Source organism: Anoplolepis gracilipes, chromosome 6 (assembly GCF_047496725.1).
Source record: "Anoplolepis gracilipes chromosome 6, ASM4749672v1, whole genome shotgun sequence".
Taxonomy (NCBI): Eukaryota; Metazoa; Arthropoda; class Insecta; order Hymenoptera; family Formicidae; genus Anoplolepis; species Anoplolepis gracilipes.
In genome coordinates this window covers 6,098,738-6,123,895 of record NC_132975.1, presented here as the reverse complement: position 1 = coordinate 6,123,895, position 25,158 = coordinate 6,098,738, and the positions used below count along the sequence as shown (strand labels likewise).

Below are 25,158 nucleotides of genomic sequence, written 5' to 3'. Positions count from 1 at the left end.
TCTCATTGTAACTTTTAACCCTTCTCCTTGCCTTCCCTCGTCTGTTCTTTTCGCCACACACTGCTTATCTACTCTTTGTGTTTTTTCAAGAAACTCAAATGCTTCTTCTACGCTCGAACATCTCTTCTTCGCTCTTAACTTTGTTCTCCAAGTTACTATTTTACTATTTTACCTCGCCGTTTTTCTTCGCCGGGTTTTTCTCGCCGTTATTCAACACTTTTATTGTTTCTCATTAATGCCTGTGTTTGTTACCGAGCTTCTCTGACACTTTCTCTTTATTTTTCTGCATACGTTAGCACCTCTGTTTGCTTTTATTTTTTTTTGTCTCCTTTCATCTTTTATTTCCTGCTTTATATCCACTTTCATATATCAGCAACATTTTTATTGCCTGCTCCATCCATTTACTTTTTCCCACTATATGACTTTTCTTTTATTTATCTGGCTTTGTTCATCGTCTCGCTTCAAATATTGTATATATTTTCCTTTCTTATTCTTGATATTATCGCCAGCGAGTTCTCTGTTCCAAAATATACCACTGAGTATGCTAACGCTTATTCCCCTTATGATCCTTATTTCTCAAATCTATATTTCGCATCTCCTACGCACCATAAGAAACTTTTAAAGTTTTATGCTCGAAAAATTTCTGCGATTCTTAAACGCGCGAACAGTACCGTCAATGATTTCCTGGAGATCCCTACAAGATGATACAAAAATCTATTCCAAAGTGTGGGACAGCGGAAATAACGGGTATATTTCACTGCTGCCGAATGTGAGTTTGATAAATTTTGCTAGCAACTTCGATGAACGATAAATAGGAAGCGAGATGAAATAATGTTTCAGGATATTGGAGAGGAGAAAAAAGAACAAGATCACACAATAATCATAAATAATCCGTTGATATCGAAAGGATATAAATAAAAAGTTTGGAAGTTGATCTCTATAAATCTTAAAAGAATAATGATATACCTATATCTCGCTACATCTTATAACTATTACATCACTTTATCGTCCGTTGTTTAACCTTGGACTCTAATTCGAAGTCGCGAACTCTTGTAACAGAATTCCCGGAATCATGCCATCGATTCCCGATTGAGGTGAACGATTTACGTGCACTATACTCAGGAAACGTATTGCGCAAGCCTGGATTATACGGTTCACGAGATTAAGCACCTTCCTCCTAACAAAGTTTTTCTCGGGGATCGATTACTTTTTCATCGAGGATCTCTTCCGAAAGAGAGATGGTCAAGCGCAAGCTAAACATTTTTTGCTACATTGATTTACAATGCTGTTTAACGCACATTAAATTTTCGATATTACGACATCGCTCGCGTTGTATCTGTTTCTACTAGTGAGATTTAACCGTAATTGAAATATTGATTTCAATTACAACATAGTTTACATGTAGAGATGTAATTATAAATACCGCGCTAGAAGCAATAAAGACGTACCATCGTCTTTATGACACATTTTCCTCTCAACGAGAAAGTGTTTTTTTTTTTTTTTTTTTTTTTCGCCAAAACTGGCCTTGCCAAATAAACTGTATTATTCGCTTATAATAGCAGAGACACGACGGTTTATTGCCAGAGTGACCTCGGATTCCTCGCTTCCATCCCGAAATTCTAGCGCCGACGGGGATCTTCTTATTTCGGGCGAACCTTGGCGGTAATAATTAACATCTTCATCATTGATGCAGGAGGACGTTCAAACAGATTCCGTGACGGATAGATATACCGTAGTGCGAGATACCTTGAAAAGCCTCGAGGCCGCATCAGATATACATATGTGTATACAAGATCATTCGTAAATGCCTTGCAGTGAATATACATGCTAAGCCTAGAGGGATCTTGGAGAAATTTGTGGAATATGCTGTTGCGATATGTAGGAACGATATAGATTTATCAAGCATCTGCAAAATTAGTCATGTTAGGATATGCATATCTTTGCTAATTACTCGATATGGTATTCGGCGATCGCGTCTTCGTGCGGAATTAATTTATTAGCATATTGATTATTCGGAAGAATTACGTTTGCGATTGCTGTCAAGTTGTTCAGGTTAATAAAATTGAAAAAAATAAAAAGAAAGAAAAAGAAAACCCGCGATTTCGTAATGTAACGCGGAAAGAGCGAATGGCCGATGGCGAGGAAGCTCGCAAAAACGGTTAATGACAAAGTTGGCCCCTTCTGTCCCAAACCAATTTAGAAAGTTATGTTTCCCGTCAAAAGAGAGACGACAATCCGCAGAAGTTGGACAACCGTGTAAAGGAACTTTTTAAAGAGTTTGGTCGTTTGTCATGGTATATGACAAACTCTCTTCGAAAGTTTGCGTGGATAATAATCAATGTAATTGTTATACGAATCAGAGATATCTGCGCGATGTAAAGTTAATATATTTTTATTTCATAAATTTTAATTTAAATACTTGTCAGAATGCTTTAGGAAGAAAAAAAAATGCATTAACGTAGGAACTTTACAATTGACCGGGTCCATTTGGATTGTCGTTGAAATCGAATTGTTCAGCCCGACAGCCGCACAACGAAATTGGCCGTGAATATTCGGCGTAACAATTTTTCAAACGCGATTTACACGGTCGAGAATATTTGCGTCATTTTAAATGTACGTAACGAGAGAGAAAGAAAAAGAGCATTTTATGTATTTTATGTTACGAATAAACACGTGGATGCATAAATCGGTAAATTAAACCCTTTGAGTCACAAATTTTTTTAACTGTCAGTATTTTATAAAATTTGGTATATAAGGGTATATAATTTTTGGGGTCGCTGATTACGAATCCGTTGTCAGATTTTCAAAATTCAAGATGGCAGATCTAATATGGCAGACGAAATTTTACTTCCGCTTTATTGGATCCTTGTATTAAATTTTGGAAATTAAATTTTTTTTCCTTTAGATTCAGATTCTGCGATCTAAAAAAACCTTCAGAGGAAAAATTTAAAAAAGAATACAACTGTTACTTTCGATTTAGAACAGAAAATATTGTTTTTTATATATTTTTTATCAAAAAAAGAGGATTTAACAAAAACAACACGGTGAAAAACTCTAAAAAAATTCTGAAAAATACTTTAGAGTGTACTAAGATTATAAAAAAATTGCCGTATTTATTGTCATAATAGATTAGTAGAAAATGCATTTTTTCGTAAAAAAGTACTAATTTTGACTGTAACTTATATATGGTATTTTTGCAATTAACAATTAATGACTGTTTATATTTTTTTTACACTTATTGATGTTCTAGAGACTCTGTAGAAACAAAAAATCCGGTATTTATTGATAAAAAAAAGTAGTTAAAACAATAAAAAATTACGAAAAAAAAGGTGGGTCTCTGGGTGACCCGCTGTTACTCAAAGGGTTAGTTAAATCCTTTGCATCTTTTTCATATCATTTTATCTCGCATCAATATAATTTTTGTAACATTTATAATTTTAACAAAGCTTGGCGTGAATACGAATGCTCGGAACTTTGTACCCGGAATATGTTAAATGTAAGGCACAGATCTAATACATATATGTATATATCACGTGGAGATACATAGATGTACATACATACATGCATATGTATTCGCAAAGCAAACGAAGATCTATAGTCGAACTTCCGAGCGCATGCATAGTTGTTCCGGTTGCACAACGGAAGTTCGCGCGCGTCGTCAGTGAAATTGGGCGAAAACTTTCGGCAATTTAGCGTACGCGTACGAGTAATTCACTCGCGTCCGGTCTGTATCGACTTCGGGAAACGTATGTCCAGTATCGCGTACGTTGCGAAATGCAACGATGTCAACGTTGAAACGCGCATCGCCCAACGGACGTACAAAACAAGGCCGAAAAATCGTCGCGATACACCGGTGCTCGATGCGAACCAATACTTTCCCCGCTTCCGGTCCGTCGACCGACACCGATAATGAATGAAGTCACATGGGACATGTAGTCCTGACGCAAGCCAATTAGCCGACTGTTTCGTTTTGTGCCAAAATGACAGCACATCGGATAGAATAGATAGCTAAATTGAGTTATATAAAATTTATGAAAAAACTCGTTCACCGAATGATTCGATAGCTTCGTGTGCTGTGTCTATTATTCCTCACATATAAATATATTATGATAAAATGTTTTAACTTGTATAAACGACGTAAATCTTATCCTCAAAAAAAAAAAAAAAAAAAAAAAAAAAAAAAAAAAAAAAAAAAAAAAAAAAAAAAAAAAAAAAAAAAAAACTTGATGTAAAAAATATTTATTCTAGAAATGAAACGGATGCGATTTTATCGAGCTGATTTCTTATGTTTACCCGTTGGAATTTCAACTGTCGACACATCCAATGCAATAAGCTTCTCACGGTCGATTCGATTTATAGCCCAACCGAGTCTGGTAGATATCATATACGGGAATCGTGGAGTAGTTAAACTGTACGTGCGGGTGGGAAAGGGATAACACGATGGGTCGAAGAGGGAGAAAGCAAGGAGAGAGAAAGAGAGGGAGAGAGAGAAACTAGCCAGTCCCATCGGCTCGGTGCTAATAATCGAGAAACACGAAGACGAGTTATGACAGCCGGTGTCGCAGCCCCTTGGTGGGACGCAATTGCGTGGGTGACATGTACCATTGTTGAAACAGTGCAGCCCTGCACCTTTTATTAGCACTAGCCGTACGATCCATCGATATTCCTCTCTTTGACCAAGATAACGACCGCGAGATGTACCTTCGTTTATACATCGCTCTCACACTCTCGATTTTGGAAATAGCCTCAAATGCGAGACGACTTTACTGTGCGAATAACTTGTCGATAAAAGGCGGATTCTGGTCAAAAGGTCACTCGCTGCTCCACATTATTAAATCGATTTTGCAGTCGCGTTCCGAGCTATTTAAATCCATATTTATAAGAAAGGCGATAAATATTCCCTCGCAAGCAAGCTGCTCTATTTTATACTATCGTCCAATCGATAAAATATATAATATATCGTTAATCGGAGAACCGACATTCACATGTGTAACATGTTGGAAAAAAAATAAATCAACCTTAATTAAAAGATAATAAGGAAAAAGATAGCTTTTCTCGGTAATTATATTCTCGGTCGAAACAGTCGACGATTAAATTTGCAAACTGATTCGGAATCACAGTTTTCCACTGTTCCAATCTCGGTCATGCAGGAAGAATCCACTGTTATCTGAGAGTTAGAGTAGTTTGATGCTAGGTAATAAAACGTGACTTTACTCTGAGAATAATATCAGCTATAAAGTCAAGGATAGTAAGGTAGCGCCAATGTATGTTCGAAAAGTCAATTCTGTACGTTTACCTGACAGAAAATACTTGCGACATTTGTGCGAAATAAATAAATTATTATACGCCGTTCCTGCAATGCTTAAATAACTATAAACAATACACAATGCTTTCTGTATTTGCATAAAGTATAATTAATTATTTATTTCTATGAAATATTTTTTTAAAGTCAAGAAAATGCGATAGCTCTTACACATTACCGATTATAAATAATAATAATTTTCTTAAACTCTAAGATATAATATACTCGTATGTGTAAGATGTAGTAGAACACAGTATACGAAAAGAACGTTATTTGCAGTCGACAGTTGCAATGATGCATGTGCAAGAATTTAAATTCCCCTCTCGCTCTTATGTGAATTCTTGAGGGAAGTGCAAGCGTCTAATCTGCCATCTGGCTTAGCACTAGAGTGAGTAACAACGCTTGATTGATGCTACAGCATTAGTAGCCGACGGTGATCATAAATAAGAGCGCTGTAAGCTTACGGTATCGTGTAACTTTACCGCGGCATTCGCTTACAGATTACTGTAGAATACTACTACATTATTTATCCATTTAATGCATAAGTTAATTTTATAACTTTTTCTGCACTGGATATATCGCGCTATTTATTAAAGTAAGAGAGTATGTGATATATACAAATGCGCTTTATTTAATTAATTAATTAATTAATTAATTAATTAATCAAACAGCTCGCGCGACGCAAAGTGATTTAATCACCATAATATTTTGTCAGCCCGACATTTTAAGACTCGTTCCATTAATAACTGCGGACAATTCGTTTCATCGGGAGCGTCTCTCATTCATTTCACACAGACTATAGTCGCGATCACGGAGCGTGAAAGTACAATACTTCGATCTAATACGCACCTGCTCTCTACATCGGCAGAAAGAGAGAGAACGATCGTTTTGCTAGCGCAGAATGGTCGTAATTCCCGTCAGAGTTAGTATTACACGAACGTGCTTCGAATGAGATAAAATCTTCACGCGTATTGACACACGATAAATAAGCCGCGAACTCCCCCCCTTCCCTTCTGCACGCGCGTTATTCCGTGATCGTAATACATATATTGCATATGCATACATCGTAATATAATTTGCATTAAATCGAGGCTGTTTTTTTATGTACAAGTTAAGCACTACAATATTAAATGCAGTTGCTCATTTATAATTCCATTACGTTGCTCTCATTATCAACAGGGTATTGTATATGTCGAATTATTACATCGAGACATTTTTCAATTGTTGAAACAATATTAAAAATCTCGATGTATGAATAGCAATCACGATTTTCATGAATATAATGGCATGCATTTGGAAAAAAAAAATCAATATTGTATATATAAATAAATATTAATTCAGTTATTGGATAAAATAAGCATTGCAATCGTTCGTAGAAGTGAAATATTAAAAACTTTTAAATTGAATCCGATCGATTATGCTGTAGAATTCATGTCACATTTAATCAAAGATTAGAAATGTTTCATTTCTTCTTGCCGGGATCATTTAATATTATTCCATCTTAGCTTCTGCCACGTGGCAGCCTTCGAACGTGATATAATTACCAGTCCATCGTCGGAGCGTCTACCTCGGTCTAAGCATCGCTCGTAGGGGTTGGAACCCAAATTGAATCAATCAGGCTTGTATCTGAGCACGTATGTTGCTAATCGAATCGATTCGTGTTTCGCCTATACGGAATTTCAACTATCTACCAAAGGATTCATTCATCTATACATACACATACGTATTGATGTGGATGTGTATGCTTGTTGTATAAAGTCATATATTTCGAATAAGAAGCGATTGCGCAAGCGTATCGCGAGAGACAATGATAATAATTTATTAGTACCCAACAATTGATGGTATGCAATCAATTTTTTACTGCGATAATACTTTTGCTATCGAACGTAAATAAAGATTTTTTTCTTATTCTAAATAATCAGCGTTGCTGATGAATATTGTTTCTTTGTGTTACAGGTGATGAGAGCGATACGTTGCGGGGGCTGAAGCGGCTGCCGAGAAGGGCGAGGAAGTGGCGCGGTTCGTGAAAATTGGCACCGGGGGCGTACGATCCGGGCAGCGGTAGTAGTGGCGGAGCGGCAGGGGTGAGCCCGAATCTCTTTTTATATTTAATTAAAATAAAATAAGAGATAAAAATGAAATGAATGAAGAAAATCTTGTTTAAAATTTGTTTAAAACATTAATTATCTCCATTTTCATAAAATATTAGATTGAATATATATCCTCGATTTTTTCTCTCTATTAATGTAGATATAACGCTTGAATAAAAATTGATCAAAACTTTTACGTAGATTTGATAATATCAAAATGTAGATTTGATAACATGTAAATTTAATAATATCAAATCTATAGAGAATCATTCAATAATCTCGTCGCGCAGATCAATATGCAAATCAAATTTTATGTAGAAAAAAATGTTAAAATGCTTGCAATTATCTCCTTTTTTTTTATACAAAAAGACACGTAAAGTTTCGAAAAATTATCAGTCACGATATATAACGTGACATCTAAAATGCATTGAATAAATTTACAGCTTGTTACTTATTATCACCTCGTGTCATATCCTAAGATCAGTAGCATGTGTGCTATATTCTTTACGACTCCTTATTCGCCGTCAGTACTTCTGGTTTATGTGACATATTGAGCGCCGTGTCATTTACCGGTCGTAGCTCACCTCGTCCAACGATTGTTACCGCGTGTGTTATAGTTGTAACGGGCCTCGACCGCTTTATGTTCGCAGGTACTATGGGAGCGGGGGTATGGGGGGCGGAGGAGGGCTACAAGCCACGGACCTCCGGCGACGGCTCGAGTTCCAGTGTACCGGAGGAACTTGTTCGCAGGGTCTTCGGTCCCTAAGGCACGACAGTTACCATGCCAGCGAAGAGAAAGCCGCGTGTGACGACCACGAGGACAGGTAAACGATCGTGGATGTGTCGCGTAGAAGACTTATTTGTAACCTATTTGTTTAGCTTTGCATCGAGTCAGTTATCTTACAACACAAAATGTATGCGAAATAAAAAGGAAATTTTAAGAATCAAATAACTTGTATCTTTAATAATATTGATATGGTATTCTGTATATAAATTTCATACATAGAAAAAAATAATAAAGGAGTGTTTAAGAATTTTTAAAATAAATCACACGTTGACAGAGAGATCCTTATAAAAATATCTTGAATTGTTTTCATAATCGACAAGATTACATAAACGGTGAGGTAAAATTATTTACAGATGATGAAAAGAATGATTTTTTTTTCTTTTTTTTTTTTAGGAGGACTGACCACGAGGCGATCCTCGCTTCCGGTCAGCCCACCTGCACAGGCTGTCGACCGTATAGGCGCCAGGAGAACGAAGCGATTGAAAAAAAGGAGACTCTGAAGCGACGCATGCCCGAGTCGAATGGGATTGGCGCGGTGTACCGGAAGCTGCGGCTTTGTCTGGGTCTTTTCGAGCACGCGAGTAGAAACGATGAAGCGGAAGAGGATGACGAAGGAAAGACGCATCGGTTACGATGGTGTCGCAGGGACTTTCGGCGGATCGTGGAAGTGGCGACGAGAGCTCTACTCCTTGGTATCGCGCTCCTCGTCACACCAGGTATTATTTTACCATTATTATAAAAATTATTACATTAAAACACTGCTGTCTCGTAGATAACAACTTTTTATTTAAAAAGAGGTAGTGTCGGAAAATATTTTGAAATAAACTTCACCTTTTAATGCGAAAAAAAATTCAAATATTTTATAAAGCCCATGTAATCAAAAAGTTTCCGAGTCTTCTTTATTTAATAATTCAGTTGCGCCAATATGTCGTTGTGTACCATTATTGTTACATTCTCGAAACTATGATAACGCGGCATCCTGTCGCATGCGGGAATCTCTTCATTTGTCCGCCGCGCTGGTGCAATCTCGTGTTCGTTTCTCAATTAGCGAGAACCGCAAATTAGAGTTCACTAGTTGGCGGGACGTCCGAATGATCGCTAATGCCGTAGCACCGTATCTCACGGAACGGGTCGTTGCTTCTCAAATCCGACGAGCCATAGGCGGACACCGGGATAGAGAGCTTGTGGCGTGTAATGGGACGTGGACTGAGATCGACAAATGAAGCGAAATAAGCTGGTCCTGCGCGATCAGATAATGGAGTATCGGGCGAGAATGCCAAGTGCGATTAAGTCAAGGGAAGATGAAACGAACGGCGACGAGAAAACTCGATTTTCGCGATTGTCGCAACTTGTGAAAGATACAATTGTAAAGGGAGTTCGCGTATATCTTAATCACAGTCGTATTTCCATTATTACGAAAAAGACTAAATATTCATTATTAAAGAGTTTGTCTATTCGAAATGTAAAATCAATGTCCTTTTATTGATTGACAGAACGCCGTTAACAATTAACGAGAATACATTATTACGCGGTCGAATTTGTCATAATTTTTACCTACGACAGGCTGGATTGTAATAGCCTCATTCAAACTTTACATCGCAAAATATTCTCTTTTGGCACCGCGCGCGAGTTTCAATCTGAAAGAATTTTCCATCACGAGCCGAAGCGGCGTGAATGGTCGCACCGTGAAAAGAGACTGAGCCTTTTATCAATGCTTTGAATTCGTTTCGATATGCGGCAGCTCGGCTGTTCGACAATTCGAAAAATGGTCTTCTGTCAAATGCGGGACATTGTCATATCCGCTATGCGAAAAACGTACGGATAAACGTGATATCAGTTTTCCCACCAACGTTATATGTAATAATAACATTTATATATTTTTTTGCGCTCCCTGCAGTATTTTACAGTACAATATTATGAGATAACATGAGATATGCAACGCTTGTGATTCATTAATTAAATTCGAATTTTGAAAAAAAATTAAAACATGGTAAATTTTGTAGAACTGTATTGTAATTTTAATTTTGTACGACGATTTTATATAAAAATTGATTTAATTAAAACGACAGGGTGTCTACTCCCTGGAAAAACATGAAAAATCTGGAATTCTTAGGGACTTTTTTTTTTTTATCTGGAAAAATCGGGGAAGTCTTATTTTTATTTTATTAGGATTCCAAAAATTTTTTTGAAAATTCCTTTGTTTCATTATACATATCTATTAATCCGAAAAAGTACACGAATTTTTTACATGTGTATAACGCACGGTGACTTTGTTATCATTCGTGCGGCGATACGTAAGCGGAAAAATACTGGTCTGACATAGATTTCGTGCATCAATAAACATAATATGAAATCGGGAATATCGTGCAAAATGTCGCGCGAGTGTTTTGTGAATGTTTTTGAAGATGCATCGATGAAGGATTAGAAGAAAAAAACAAACTTTGGATGAAATTTGTGGAAGCAAAGATAATTTATTACGTATGAGGTAATTTATTACTTATTCGCGAAATCTTTTTTTTTTTGCGCGATTATCGCATAGCATATTTCGTGATGCATTCATGCATCTCTTTATCGTTAAAAATTACGAAGAGTATGTAATCATGTTAATATTGAATATATTGTATAAATAAATAAATAAATAAATGTATATATATATATTTTTTTTTATTTTTTTATTTCTGTTATACATTCAATGTCTTAATATAATATTGAATATGAAGTACATATTTTTTTTGTAATTTATGCAAAAGAAAATGCTTATCTTAGAAGAATTATTTAATTTTTGTAGTACATTTATAAATTTAGCACTTGAAACTTAAGAGGCTCTGTATGAATAAAAAACATTAAAAAATATATGTAATAAAAAATTTTAGAGAAAGTTGTATTAAAATTTTGAAAATATTCTCTTTACTTGAAATTTGAAACAAAATTACCTGGAAAAATCAGGTAATTTTAGGGAATTTTTTTTACAAGATTCGAGTAGACACCCTGAACGAATACGGTCTCTCAATTGCAGGACAAGCAATTTTACACCTCGTATTCACGTTTTTACAATTATTCCGGCTGAAGTGACACTCTAAACCATAAGAACCTTAATCACGCCGACGCAACGAGATTACTGACGAAGAATAAAAAAAAAAAAAACAAAGAAAAATAAAAACGCACGCGACACGCTCGTATCAAGGGTTCCTTTTTTTTTTACATGGACGTTATACGAGGATCCTTATGATGCTCGTTACTCAGCGCAAACAATTTCATTAAAACTCCAGCCTCTCTCGCGAAGTCTCATTCAAAATATATGCATAACTGCGTTAACGGCATGCGTTGGTAATACTAAAATTCGCATTATCTTGCAATTAAAATACGCATTGCCTCGCTTCTCTCGGGAGATAGAAAATATAATTAATCGCAGCAACTTTGTAATGATTGTTTACTTCGAGTATAATTTCTCTTTCGTTTTTGCGATGTCAAATATTTATCATCGTGTAAGTGTGCACGACGGTTTATTTTGAATGAAACATTGCACACAGGAAACGATAAAAAGTACATTCTACGTATAAACATATGTCGAAATACTGGAGTTGCAAGTGCTTATAAAATAAAGTAAATATTGTACTTGCTAAGTAGCTCTTAATCAAAATTGTACCAATCAAACGCTTTAATTAATAATGCTGCTATGATTATTTTAGTGGGCTTCATTAATTTTCGTAGTCGTGCTATATTAAAGATATTTATATACCTACATAAAATACACGAAAGAGGTACATAATTAAAAATGAAGTAAACAATTTAAAATATGTGAAAAAAAAATATACGTAGTCTCTAGGGAGGAAATAGAATACGCATTTTCACATATATATGTATATATGGATTCTCTTAATTAAATTCTACTCCACTTTCGTGCTCATATATAACGTGTTAACGTTTCGATGTTTAATTGAGTTTCAGCATTATATAATCTCCGGCGAGATATACATGTATATATTTCATTATTTAAGAATAACATAAAACACATTGACGAGCTGCTTTTTTTTCAAGAGCTCCGCCAATTGCAACAAATTCTTCGTCAATGCGCAAGAGTCGCGCATAGCTCCATAAATTCTACATACTTTGCGACTGTATGTGACGGATGATTATGGGTTTCTTCCTCGTAGCGGCTATCAAAGCGTCGCGCAGATGGCGGACAAGTGGCAAACGATGTGACGTGCTGACCCGTAGAGTACGTTGCCCTTGATAAATACGGTTGCATACCGATCGATAGACGAGTCTCCAAGATAACACGCGACGACAATCTGATCCGCGATAGTTGACATTTCGCGATGTTGTTGATCGGGAGAGTTCAGGATCTCTCTCATTGCGAGGTCATCTACACGCATGTTTTTATACAAATGGTTGCATACGGCGTTACGCGGAGAGTTGCATCGTCATCAGCGATTAAGTTTTCTTCGCCGATTGCGATCTACAAGTTTTAGCAGGCACACACTTTTACGTACATCTTTAAATCAGCTAGTTACGTTGCAGTCATTAAAACTTGAGGAAAGATAAACACGATTCTTTTTCTTTCTTTTTTACCGCGTGTCTATTTCTAACAAACAGAGCTCTTGTGGCAAACGCACGTACAAATCTCGTAATAGCATACAGTCGATATTGATGGAGCGAAGCCCTCGAGGCGGTGGTTTTCACGAAAAAGGATTTTCGTGTTTCGTCGAGCTCAAGCTATATTTACCGGTTTCGTTTATTCGAAATAATTAAAACCTATCTTTGAATCGTGAACTCATTAAGGTAATAGTATACTCGTTAGCTTCGCTTAATTGCCTTACCTTTCGCTTCATCCAATTGGATACCTCGCGTGCGGTGCTGTCTCAACACATACCTAACTATTTAGCTTACACGAAGCATGGCAAGCTGATGGAACGGCTCGCTAATTTCACGCTTCGGTGCTATTTGAAAATTCGTTGGCAAAGATGAAAAGCTATTTTCTGAGCTAGTTTTAATACTCTTGTGTATACGAATGGACGTGAATTGTGACAATGTACTCTAAAACGCAACAAACTTTCATATATCTGTATAATGGAAAATATTTCTAATTTACATAAATTATATATATTAAATAAATTGTACACAAGTACATACATACATATGTGATTAAATTAAAAAGGGAAACGGTATATATTGTATATAGGTTTTATTTAATAAATTATTAAAAATTGTTTATATGTATAAAAATTTTGATTATATAAGATTTTTTACTGAGAGAAAATGAATTAAAAAACTCGGCTTTAATTCAATATTTGTTTCAGTTTGCGAAAACAGGGACGAAATATTTTATTTTAAAACACAACAAGAACGACGCAAGTAAAATATTTCGTTTTTGTAGCGAGTGGAGATAACCAAAATTTTTCGTGTTTTATCCATATACCCAGCTGCATATATTCACGAAACATTCAAATGAATTGCTCAATCTGTTTATCTCGCCGGAAAAACAACCGCGAAGTAAAAGGCGGTTTGCCAAAACGACGTGGAAGTGATTCTGTCTAACTCTCCCCTTCCCCCTCCTCTGCCGAGTTAACGGGCTGTGAAACGGAAAAGTCTTTTCTGCGCATAAAGAAAATTTCCGCGCCGGTTGCTCGCACTTTCTTCAGATTTTCGATGATCGGTTAATACGACCCAACCGGGTTTCACTCGACTATAAAGTTGAGGAAACAAATAATTTGTTTTCACGTGCGTACATCAAGATTATTATCAGCGCGCAGAGGAGAGAACAAGATTTTTCAGATCGATGGATTCTATATTAAACCGTGCAATACTATCGCGAGAAATGTAAGAACGCTCGATTATCGCAATTAAATGGGATCGGTAATTTTACATTATCACGAGACACGACCACAGATTCGCGTATATCATTTCGCTGATCTCGCGCGGCAACATGTTGCATAAATTCTGAACAAATAGAACTGTGTCTCTCTGACCTATATGAGAGAATTTTAATATTCCAATATTTTAATATCCGTATTTGTATGTGAAGATAATGTTAAATGTTGGATTTCATGCTACATAAGTCTCTTTACAGGCAGTTGCTTCATTCAACGGACAAATTAGCACATCGCGCACATAATGATAATTATAATTACCGCGTACATATATATATATATATATATATAAATAGACGAAACGCGAGGATGCTTTATTTCACGAGCTCGCTTTCCGGAGATAACGAGATGTCCCCGTCGCGTACACCCGCTCACACGCTACAGACAGACCGTTGAAAATTTAATAACAAGTAACAATAAAAACGGTTATTTGGATGCGGTATTATCCCAGGAGGATCGCAACAAATGTTGTGTCGGTTGCGCGTCCAAGTTGGGATTATAATTCGCGTCGCAAACACCGAGAGGGCGGACTAAAATGGGTTGTATGTTGCACGATCGGAGGGCGTTATGCCGGTTTCGTTGTACGATATCAATAATATCATCGGTCCTGTTGCCGTTACGTTAACAACACACCGTCCGGTGCGCGATACGTCGATCGTATTCAGATACTGCGACGAATGTAACGCGAGATAAAAATTTAATTTTAGATTAAATTAGAGAGACACGAAAGAAGCTTCAAATACAAATTGCGAGAAGATTACGGAATATCAATCAAGACATTAGTTGAAAAAAAAAAAAAAAAAAAAAAAAAACTCGAGAGCTCGTGTGTCGCGACACTATTCCGAAACAATTTTCGATCCATTGAAAGTTCTCAGAGTATCGCTCTCGTTATTTCGATTTATTACATTTAAACGATCGGAAACGTCGAGCATGATGTACGAGTTAGCGCGACTTTTCTCCTTCATGGCGTCGAATGTTATTAGGTCGCGATGCGCACATTTTTTATCGAGAAAAATGCCTGTGGCGAAGTGTCGAACTTTCGATTCACCGGAAGAAGCCACCGTCCATGATATTACACAATGAATGGATACGGCTTCGAGAGAAGTAACATGTCCATATCTGTCTATATGAATATGCATGTGCATCGCGAGACATCATTTGCGAGAGAGATGTATTTAATTTAAAAATATTAATGTGACAACGCGGCAGAATTATTCAGTGATGTAAATGTTCAACTATTTATATTTGAAATTAGGAAAATGAGAAAATTATGTATTTCATATTAAATATAATTAAATTAAAATTTTCACTGCAGAGTTCGCTCAAGTTTGTTACAATTTTTTATTACAACTTTTATATCATTCTATTTTAGATTCTTATTATTATGTAGTTACAAAATACATGACAAAATATTAATATAATAAACATACGTGGCGATAAATATCGACACGTGTCATAAATGAGATGGCGCATTTGACGTAACCCAATTTTTTATTCTGAATGTCCCTCGTAATTTTTTTTGATGAAAATATCTCCGATTTAGAACTCATCTGGCACCGTGGGTTTGTCGTTGTAAAACGCGTTTCGGAGGTTTCCGCGCCCGAGGATAGATTTATTACGGTCCCCTTTGTCGTACGCGTATACGAGCGCCAAAAATGTGTCATATTTATAACATTGGGGGATCTCAAAGGGGACGGCTATCAAAGTCGCGTCCATTATTCGAAATGGATGCCATTGTGCTTCGGGGCCGCTGTCGCCTTTCGCGCGATTCTCTTCTCCTTGATGCTGTAGCGATTTTCTGCGGTTTCGTCAGCTTTTCCGAGCAATCGACGTAGTAGTAGAGCCCTTTGACGGGAGGCCTGACTGTTCCTAAAGTTGGCTAAACGTTAAGCGACGTTGCTTGATGCACAATCTACGCAAAGGTGAAACCTTCTTGTACAGCTGCAGTTATTGTGTGTCATGAGAAGTCGAACGATATTGTTGCATACTCGTAAAAATTTAAAAATAGCTCGCCTATGTGAATTAATATAATGATTCATTATTATACAACTATTGTTAACATTTTTCAGCATTTAAAGTACATTTTATAGTAATTTTATTGTAAAAAAAATTAGTAATATGTTTTATGTTGAATTTTCAAATCTTGAATAATTGCCGGATACACATCAATCACATGTAACAGTCGTTTCGTGACAAAATTTAGATCGTAATGGCACTACCGCATTAAGAACTCGAAGAGAACAGTAGTTTGCGAAGTAGTAAAAAGTCCATGAAAATGCGGCAGCTGTTTACCGCAGTGAAACGTTAATCGCGACGATCGTGACGCAGCAGCGAAAGGCCAGAATAAAACGAAAATGGAAGGGCCGCGACAGATTCGTCCGAAGTTTGCTTGTCAGCAGTCAAATCGATATTTCCTAGTCGCGAACTTTTCTCCGGACATAAAGTAGATCGGCTGTCATTCCCGATTTGTGTTTCCTCGACCGATAGAGCTTCTTGCGACATAGAACTTTGCGATTACTTTGCGCGAATAGCAGAGACTGCGCTGACATATATATTTCCACGAATTAGTTTAAATATTTGGACATTTCAGGTTCTCGTCACAATAGACTTCCCTCTGTGTATTTTTGACATCTGACAAACTCTGTCACCACGTTTCTTATTCTATTTGGTATTTTTCTCTCTGGAGCAATTTTATTTGAAACGATGTCTCTTTTAAGATAAAAATTTTAATTTTTTGCTCGTTTTTTTTTTTTTTTTTAGAACGATAATTATGTCAAGGCCATTAAGCAAAAGTGTTTGTGCTGCAAAGAATTTATAACATACTTTGTTGAAAAGTTTGCTAAATAAAGTAAATTTATTCTCGAAATAAAACAAGATCTTGTAGATACATTAAACAAACTCAAACGTAAACAATATTTGTTTACAATACCTAAATATTGGAATCAAGATTGTGACACGAGAAAACTTCGAGTTTTCTTCAATAATTATAAATTTCTGGCTAATGAGAATCGTTAGTGAGTGAAGATCGAAATTAGTGCCATATTACAAAGAGCAATGTAAATAGTATGTAAAAACGCAAAGTTCTTTAAAACATAACTTTAACCACTCACTATACATTAGCTTTAACTTAATTACTTTTATTATACTTTGCATTTTATCAATTAGTTGGATTTTTCCTTAATGTACATACCAATTTTTATCTAATGATATGTTATTTATGTGATTAAAACATTTAATGATAGGATATATAGACACAATTATTAAGAATCAAAAAGTGCTTTGAATTTTGAGTATCAATTTATCTTCAATGGTAGTGCCCTTTAATTCATCGTGTTCCTCGTTTGCACTAAGAACATTAATTATCCCGAAGGAGTTTCTTCCTCCAGGCTCGCCTGCATTATCCTCTCCGACGTGTTTACCATCGTCGTTTCACCACGTCATGTTATACCGGCTACTTTTTTCCCCGCCGCTCCCGACATTCCCCGATATATAATTTATAACGATATCTCCCCCGTTGCCATTCGTAAACAGGGTATATAAGACCGATATAAGAACGTATCGCGAGGTATGCTGATTATATCTGTCGATATCGCGCTGGAAAGGGTTCACCAGCGAAACATCGTCATTATCACGCGCGACACGCGAAGGGATTTTTCTGGCCAGCGTTATCTCTCGAGCATACAAAATCGAGGTCGCACTCGATCTTACGACATTGCATAGAGGTTAATGCGAAGTTAATCTTACGCGACCTCGACGACGTTACTCGCGTGCGGCATCGGATTTCCCAGATTCGTGGAAAAGAGAGCGACGACAACCATTGCCCCTGATTTACCTTTAATGGCTTTTAATGCCTTCCCGTCGGAATACGAACGGCATTAGAGAACGCTGCTCTCGTCTCTCGCAGTTTTCTTTCTTCGACGACGAAACTCTTGTGGCAAAAATCACGAGCTTCCGTACGTTTTTTTGAGCGCGAGCGCGAGATGTGAAAGTGCGGAGAATTTTGAATGGCGTTCGAAACGAATGTCTCATCTTGTTTTTATCAGCTGTCATTTTTATAACGCGATCATTTGACACAGCTGACACGAATGTCACTTGCTTAGCGTTCGATTGAAAAATACAATAATTGCATTGACATTAATATATGTATTATAATCAGAGATGTTCAAAATGGGTATCTAAACTCATTTGAAATACAAAATACAAAATAGTTGGAATCTTTCCATTTGAAAATGTAAAATGTAAAATGATTTTCAGACACCCATTTGAAATAGGAAATGGAAAATAGGCATTTATAAAATGGTTTTCTAAAATAAAAATGCTTTTTTAAAATCTCTATACTTTTTTATTTATTTATACATATATACATATATATTTTTTATATTAATTTTTTTAATAAACCTTTAATAAACTTAAAAATATCGATTGGTTGTAGAATAGGGAATTTCTAGAGGCTCAAGAATTTTCTTCCCTACAGCCAATCGAGAGATTCGCTAGAAAAATTTATCCTGCAATATCAGTTTTAGGCCTCTTGCCCATAAGAAATGCACGCGACAAAACGCGACGTTGATTAAATTTGTAGTAATTTAGTAGTATTGTTTATAAAAAATGCATCTTGCATTTGAAATAGAAAATGGATTATAAAATCTATTTAAATGGAAATGTAAAATAGGTTTTAAAACAATATATTTTAAATACAAAATACAAAATAGGCATTTTACATTTTGTATTTCCATTTTAAATGCATCCATTTGGAAAATGCACATCTCTGATTATAATGAAGAAACCTGTAGAGATGGGAAATAATTTCATTTTTTTCTTTTAACATTCTTGTTTATTTAATTTCAGAATATTTATTATTACACATGTAATTGCTAATGTGATAACGATCATTATTGTTCTCCAGGACTCTGCCAACAAGACGCGGTGCACATCACGGCTATCCTCGGGGAGAGCGTTGTCTTCAACTGTCACGTAGAGTTCCCCGGTGAGCACCCAGTGCCCTACGTTCTCCAATGGGAGAAGAAGGTAGGCGACACGGTACGATATCGGACGATATCGCCTCTGCTCTCTATATCCGTGAGTTAAAAAAGACGGGGGCACTTCTCGAGTGCGCCACGCTTCTGGTATCAAGCAAGCTGCTAGTGTACCATCCCGTCGCGATTTTAAGCGATGTTCGAAGAGAATCGTTCAACGTTATATCGAGCGAAAAGTCTCCTTTCGCTTCGCTTCTTCCGGCCAATTGATGCATATAAAATTGCAAGCACGCCTTCCAACGCCATTAACACCCTCTACGCTTATCGAGAGTTATAGCAATAGCACGTTATAATTTCGCATGATTAGTACTGACACGGTACAGGTACAAAATAATGAAGATCGTAACAACGCGAGTAATGGAACATAAATATAATAATCGTTGCAAGAGTAATGGAAAAATCGACGTTTCAATCGACCCTTAATCGAGAGACATACTCCGCGAGATATCTTAAATTTCTTCGGATGGAAATCCACTGGAAATTATCGCAGTTCACTCGGCGCGCGCTCACTCCCGTGGAAAGAAATTTGCACTTCCGAGACTTCTTTTTTAATTCCCCGATTTAACGTTGCATAATCGTGAACTGGGGCGTGAAGAAGCAATATGGGAAAAAGAGAGAGAGAGGGAGCACACGGCCGCGACTCGACTCGACTTGTGTGTTCGAATAAATAATTATTTTCCATGTGAACTCTGCAAGCTAACTTTCTTTTTGATTTCTGTCAATTAAAATATTATTTTTAAAATATTTATATAATGTAATTGCAATTCCTTTTTTTTTTTTTTACAAAATTCCAAAGTTTTTTTTAATACGTTTCAAGTGATATATTTTATAATTAATAAAGTTCTTAAGATTTCAGAATTTTCCTGTAATCTTAAAATATTATAAAATATATTATTCGAATCGATTTATAGTGAAAAAAATTATTAATAAAAATGAAATTATATTTTTAAAATTTTGAATATTTTACGTTTAATTGCTAAAACGATCGTTACTTATCTTTCATTTTAGTGATAATAATCAATAGATTTTATACGATATCACGTTTTAATGAAATATATATCCAACTAGAAATATAACATTTACATACTAACCGAATATTTCCAGAATATATAGTGATTTTCATTGAATCGAGTTAAATGGTGTCAATGGCGCTGGAATGTCCTCAGGAATTTTTCCAATATTCGCACAAAGTTATTTAACAATGAATGTTACAATATGGTTCTACTAGTAAGCTTACACGAGAGCTTGAACCAGCGAGGCAGAGCGCAACGGAGGGCACACGTTTTTGAAATGTTATTGCAACGTTATTGTTGAGAGATTTTAAATTGGCCGTATATTTTCAATGATTTGTTGGCTTTACGCGCTTATACGTCTTTCCGTTTATCGTTTTGTATCTTGTTTGGTTTAAATTGGTGGGATCGATAATGGCGAACGGGACACGCCTTCCCGTTGATGCGAGCGAGCGAGCACTGCCGCAAGTTACTCGCTCCAGTAGAGTAAAAATAACGTACTTACGTTATCACAAATGTATCTCACCCGGACTGGAGAGGGCAGAGCACATTATGTACGATCAATTAATCGACGTCATCCGATCATTCAATCAATATCAACTACAAATTAATTCCGAATCTTACGAATGCAAAAAAACTTTCTTCATTCATACGCATCCCATCTGATAACCATATACCATCGCGATATACATGTGTACATGGAGTCGTCAATGCATGCGGATGCATGATGAAAATGAGCGATACATTGATTCGTGGACGTAATTGCAGAGCAAATTTAAAACTGTTCAAAAATATTATACATTCAATTATAAAACATTAATGTTCTGACAACGCATGTAAAAGCTTATTAGAGCGTAAATCTGCGATAAAAATTATTAATTAAGGATCATTGACATCTGACTTTGATATCCGTGACACATAATCAATTGAAATTAATCTATTTCGAATTTTCAAATTTTTATTCATAATAATACAATTATATGCAACACGCCATGTTTTATATACTAGGGCCACAAACTATTTTCGCGTCACGAATCGAGAGGCAGGATGTATTTCGCAATTTTTCACGTGCGCTCGCACGCCCTTGACGTGGTGATACTCGTGGTAGATTCTTCATGGAGAGTTCGTTGCACCGTTTCGAGAGAGAGAGCGGAAGAGCCAGTCCGGTCGGGACGCGTGTAACCCGGTATCCGGGAAACCCACGCTGTGACTGCCTACACGCTCGTAAAGTCGCACCTCGGCGTTGCTCGTCTCTCGTAAGAGAGAGATTTTCTTCCCGATTAAATATAAGTATCCAACGTTACGCGCGTTCACGACTCGTCGCGGCTCTTTCGAACGACTAGCTCGTCGTTTTCACGAATCTTGGCGCCATTTTTTTTCTTTTTATCTCCGCGATATAAAAAAGCGGAAGAATTCGAGATGGTTCTTTGACTATCGGAATTTTACACGCTGTTCCGTAGTGCATTTTTACCATATTTCACACGAATCTTTCTCGTATAACGCGCAGTCTTAAAAAAACAATTTACTCAACGCAATCTCGTTATATCTTGTGATATAAAAAACAAAGAGGAAGAAAAATGGAAGATATATATTTGTCTTTTTATTTTTTCGAATGTCATTACTGTAATATTTAGCATTGAGTACCTTTTTTTAATAATACTGGTGCGACGACATGATATTTGGCTCAGAGTCAACAGACATATTCTGCTTATTGGAATTGACATTTAACTTTGACTCTTCATTCCTTTCGAATGTATCCATATCTATACGAGTATTTCGAATTACTCGCGCGGAATGCTTTCCCGCGAACGACGAGCTCGTCCATCACGAAACAATGCGGAGTAGTGCACTTTCCCACTTCTCTATTTCGGGGACGGAAAATTGAAAAATCATGTCTCTGTCTCTCTAACCTCTGGTGCCTTGCATGTGTTGTCGCTTGCGCACGTGGTAGTTGCGGCGGTGATGGTGGCGGATTTAATCGGAGAGGAGACGCGTCGCGTATGGCTTGAAAAACACGTGCGGTTGTCGCGTAAAAATATCTCACCGATGCGGGCGCAATTAAATCGCGTAATTGTACGAATCGCGACATGGAATCTAGTCGTAAATCGCGGGACGACCCGCTGCGATTTATACAATCTTGCCGCGAAAATACGATATAAAAGTTATTGCGCCCTCCTGCGATCCGCGACATTACCGCTGCGAGTATCGCACACTGTATATGTAATGCCTGTAATGTATGTGTAGATAATCTTGTCTGTTGGTTTGCTGTAGTGTAATGTGATTATCTCCCGTGTATTCCTTATTATATATCAGTTGCGTGTACGTTAACGCGTCGCCACGAATTTGTACGGTCGCGTTGCACTTATCAGAGTGTCTCGCGATCAATATAATACAATATCCCGCTAATCTGGTGAGCCCACTGGCGCGAGATATCATCTCGCCGATCGGTAATTGCCGGGAGAGATAAATTAATTAAAATTAAAATACGATACAACACGATACTGGTCGCGCGCGAGGCTGGCGCAATTCATCGAATTATAGCGTTTGCGTTATCGACGAGCAGGCGGCGACGAAAAAAATGCGTCAAATTTGTGGTTTTAAATGTATAATTAAAATGTGAGCGCGATATCGAGACGCGACGTCGAGCACGGGGTAACTCTAACGACTCTAACTCGGAAACGCCTGCCTCGCGTTCCCCGGAAACGCATATTAACCGTTGAATTCAATATTGACTGTGCAAACTTGCCATCCTCCTGTAATTAATTAATCGATCGATCGGCCGCGCGAGACAACACAATGATCGCCGCGATCGGCAATCGCTCGCGACTGGTTAATATCCTAAGCATAATCTTAAGCCACGTTCGTGCTTGATCACACGTGCCCTCAAGAATGTTGACGTAACCTTATAACAATCAGTGACAGCAGATTCTTCTCGTAATAGGTACCGTGCGAGCGTATTTTACGCAGAATCGATACGATAGAAATTAATCGCGAGCATAATCGTGTCGTTGCATCGATGATTATGAAATGTCATGAATACAATTCCATAATCAAACCTCACGCGTCGGAGACCATGTAACGTGCCAAACAGATATTTTATTCGGCGTTGTTACCTACATCGAATTTCGGTTGCGTACACGGCTTGATTAAATCCAATTCAATTTCTAATACAATTGGTTTATAATTCATAATTGATTGGTTCATAATTAATAATAATAATTGACGCGTATACAATCGATATAAACTAATAAGATTCAAATATAAAAGGAAAATTATGGAAACCGCAACATCTTATAATAAAATATTTTTAAAATACACTGTAAGGGAAAAAAAACGTCCAAGATGCAAGTCAGAAATTAAATATATAAAAATCATTTACATGAGGAAAGTAAAGATGTACGTGTGTGCATCTTCAAAAGGGAGATGTAGTATCAAAGAGGAAACGCTCTAAGCGTGGTTGTCTCATCTCGCTGCCGACTGTCTATATACTTTTGTAGCAAAAAAAAGCGTTCTCTCTGTATATCGCGAAAAAATTTCAGTACCATCTCGTTCCAATCTACATTTAACCGTTCCAGCAATTTTTCTATTAGCATTAATTACCGTGTCTCAGCAAATCACTCCGCGAGAAGCGAGCCCGGCCGAGGTCATCAGCTCTTCGTGGCCGCTCTTTTCCCTCGGAAAATGCTTCTGAAAGCGCCGGGAGATTTCCAGCAGCGGAACGATGTGCCCCGGCCATTTCCATTTCCAGACGACTCGCGACGTGGAGAGGGAGAGACGGGGGGCGTCGCGAGGTTCGGGAAAGGGGTTGGCACAGAGCGAGGGGCTGTTTTCTTTTTTACGCGCGGCATCGTTGGAATCTCGCATAAATCACGCGAGAAGCCCGGGGCTTTTGAGCCGCTTCTCCTTCATCGTCTCGGCCACCTCGTCCTCTCACGATTCGAACCCTCACCCTTCTTCCCTCCCCCGCTCCCGTTATACCGACCTCCCGTTTCCTCCCTCAGACCGTCGCTTTCACCTCCTGTCTATGGCGCTGCGGCTGACAACTAATTTCTCTTCCCGTCCGACTTTTTTGCACCCCCGCGCTCGTCCATGGCGCGAAACTAGCTCCTCGCGGGTACCATTTTTTCGTCGCACGCGGTTGACGCGACCGCGAGGTGCAATGGCTCGCACCGCAGTTGCAATTAACGGCGATAATTAAAAGGCTACGATTCATAATTAAGAGGCTAGAAAAAATTCTTAATGAAAAGAAGTGGACAGAACGCGTTGTACCATGTATTTCATAGAGTTTCGTTTGCAGAATCATTTTTATTTTGCAAAAACAATGATTATATAACGCGGAATATTTGACTGAAAGAAATTTGTCACGAATATTAATATTATCAGAAGCGCAAAAAAACGCGCAGATATTTATTTTTAACTTACTCATATTTTTATACTGACATTGTAACAAAAAATTTTTCTCTGCGAGATAAATCAAATAGAATTGTTTATCAAATGCATTTATGTTTTATGCTTGTTCGGAAGCACAAATAAATTTATATTATTAATAATACATCGAGATGAATTCGCATTCGTGTATTCGTCGTGATATGAATACAAATAAATACGCGGTCTTCTAACTCGGGCGCTGTTAATTGATTCGATGAATGAAGAAAAAGCACTCTCGTAAATTGTGGCTGCGCGTTTCTCCATATTGCACCTGTGATTCGCATCGTGAAAAGAGAGAGAGAGAGAGAGAGAGAGAGAGAGAAAATGCATTGCCTTCTCATTCTCTCAGTCGAAAGACCGAGAGAAAAAGAGAGAGAGAGAGAGAGAGAGAAATTCACGCTTTTCGAAACTTATTCGAAATAAATTCGGCGAAAGTGCGCGTAAAAATCGCGCTACACGCGGTGGTAATTTTGGTGGCTTTTTTATCCGACACACATATACACGAGCGAGCGAGCGAGCGAGCGAGAGAGAGAGAGAGAGAGAGAGAGAGAGAGAGAGAGAGAGAGAGAGAGAGACGTATTTTATTTGCCCTTTGGCGGCTTTCTGGATCGCGCGTGAGCGAATCCGCGGAATACAAA

The 25,158-nt window shown here is 37.3% G+C and overlaps 1 protein-coding gene across 10 annotated transcripts in view; it reads left to right on the top strand.

Annotated features, from left to right (window-relative positions):
- The window catches only part of LOC140666542 (protein turtle), a 223,037-nt gene that overhangs the window by 156,603 nt on the left and 41,276 nt on the right, over positions 1-25,158 (top strand). For 8 of the 10 annotated variants that reach the window (XM_072893820.1, XM_072893818.1, XM_072893828.1 and 5 more), the window contains 4 exons: positions 7,259-7,386; positions 8,043-8,216; positions 8,573-8,895; positions 18,953-19,086. In XM_072893820.1, the coding sequence (XP_072749921.1) occupies positions 8,062-8,216; positions 8,573-8,895; positions 18,953-19,086 (612 nt within the window). In that variant the 5' untranslated portion in view covers positions 7,259-7,386; positions 8,043-8,061. The remainder of the gene's footprint in view (positions 1-7,258; positions 7,387-8,042; positions 8,217-8,572; positions 8,896-18,952; positions 19,087-25,158) is intronic. The other 2 variants (XM_072893827.1, XM_072893825.1) reach the window with 1 other exon arrangement.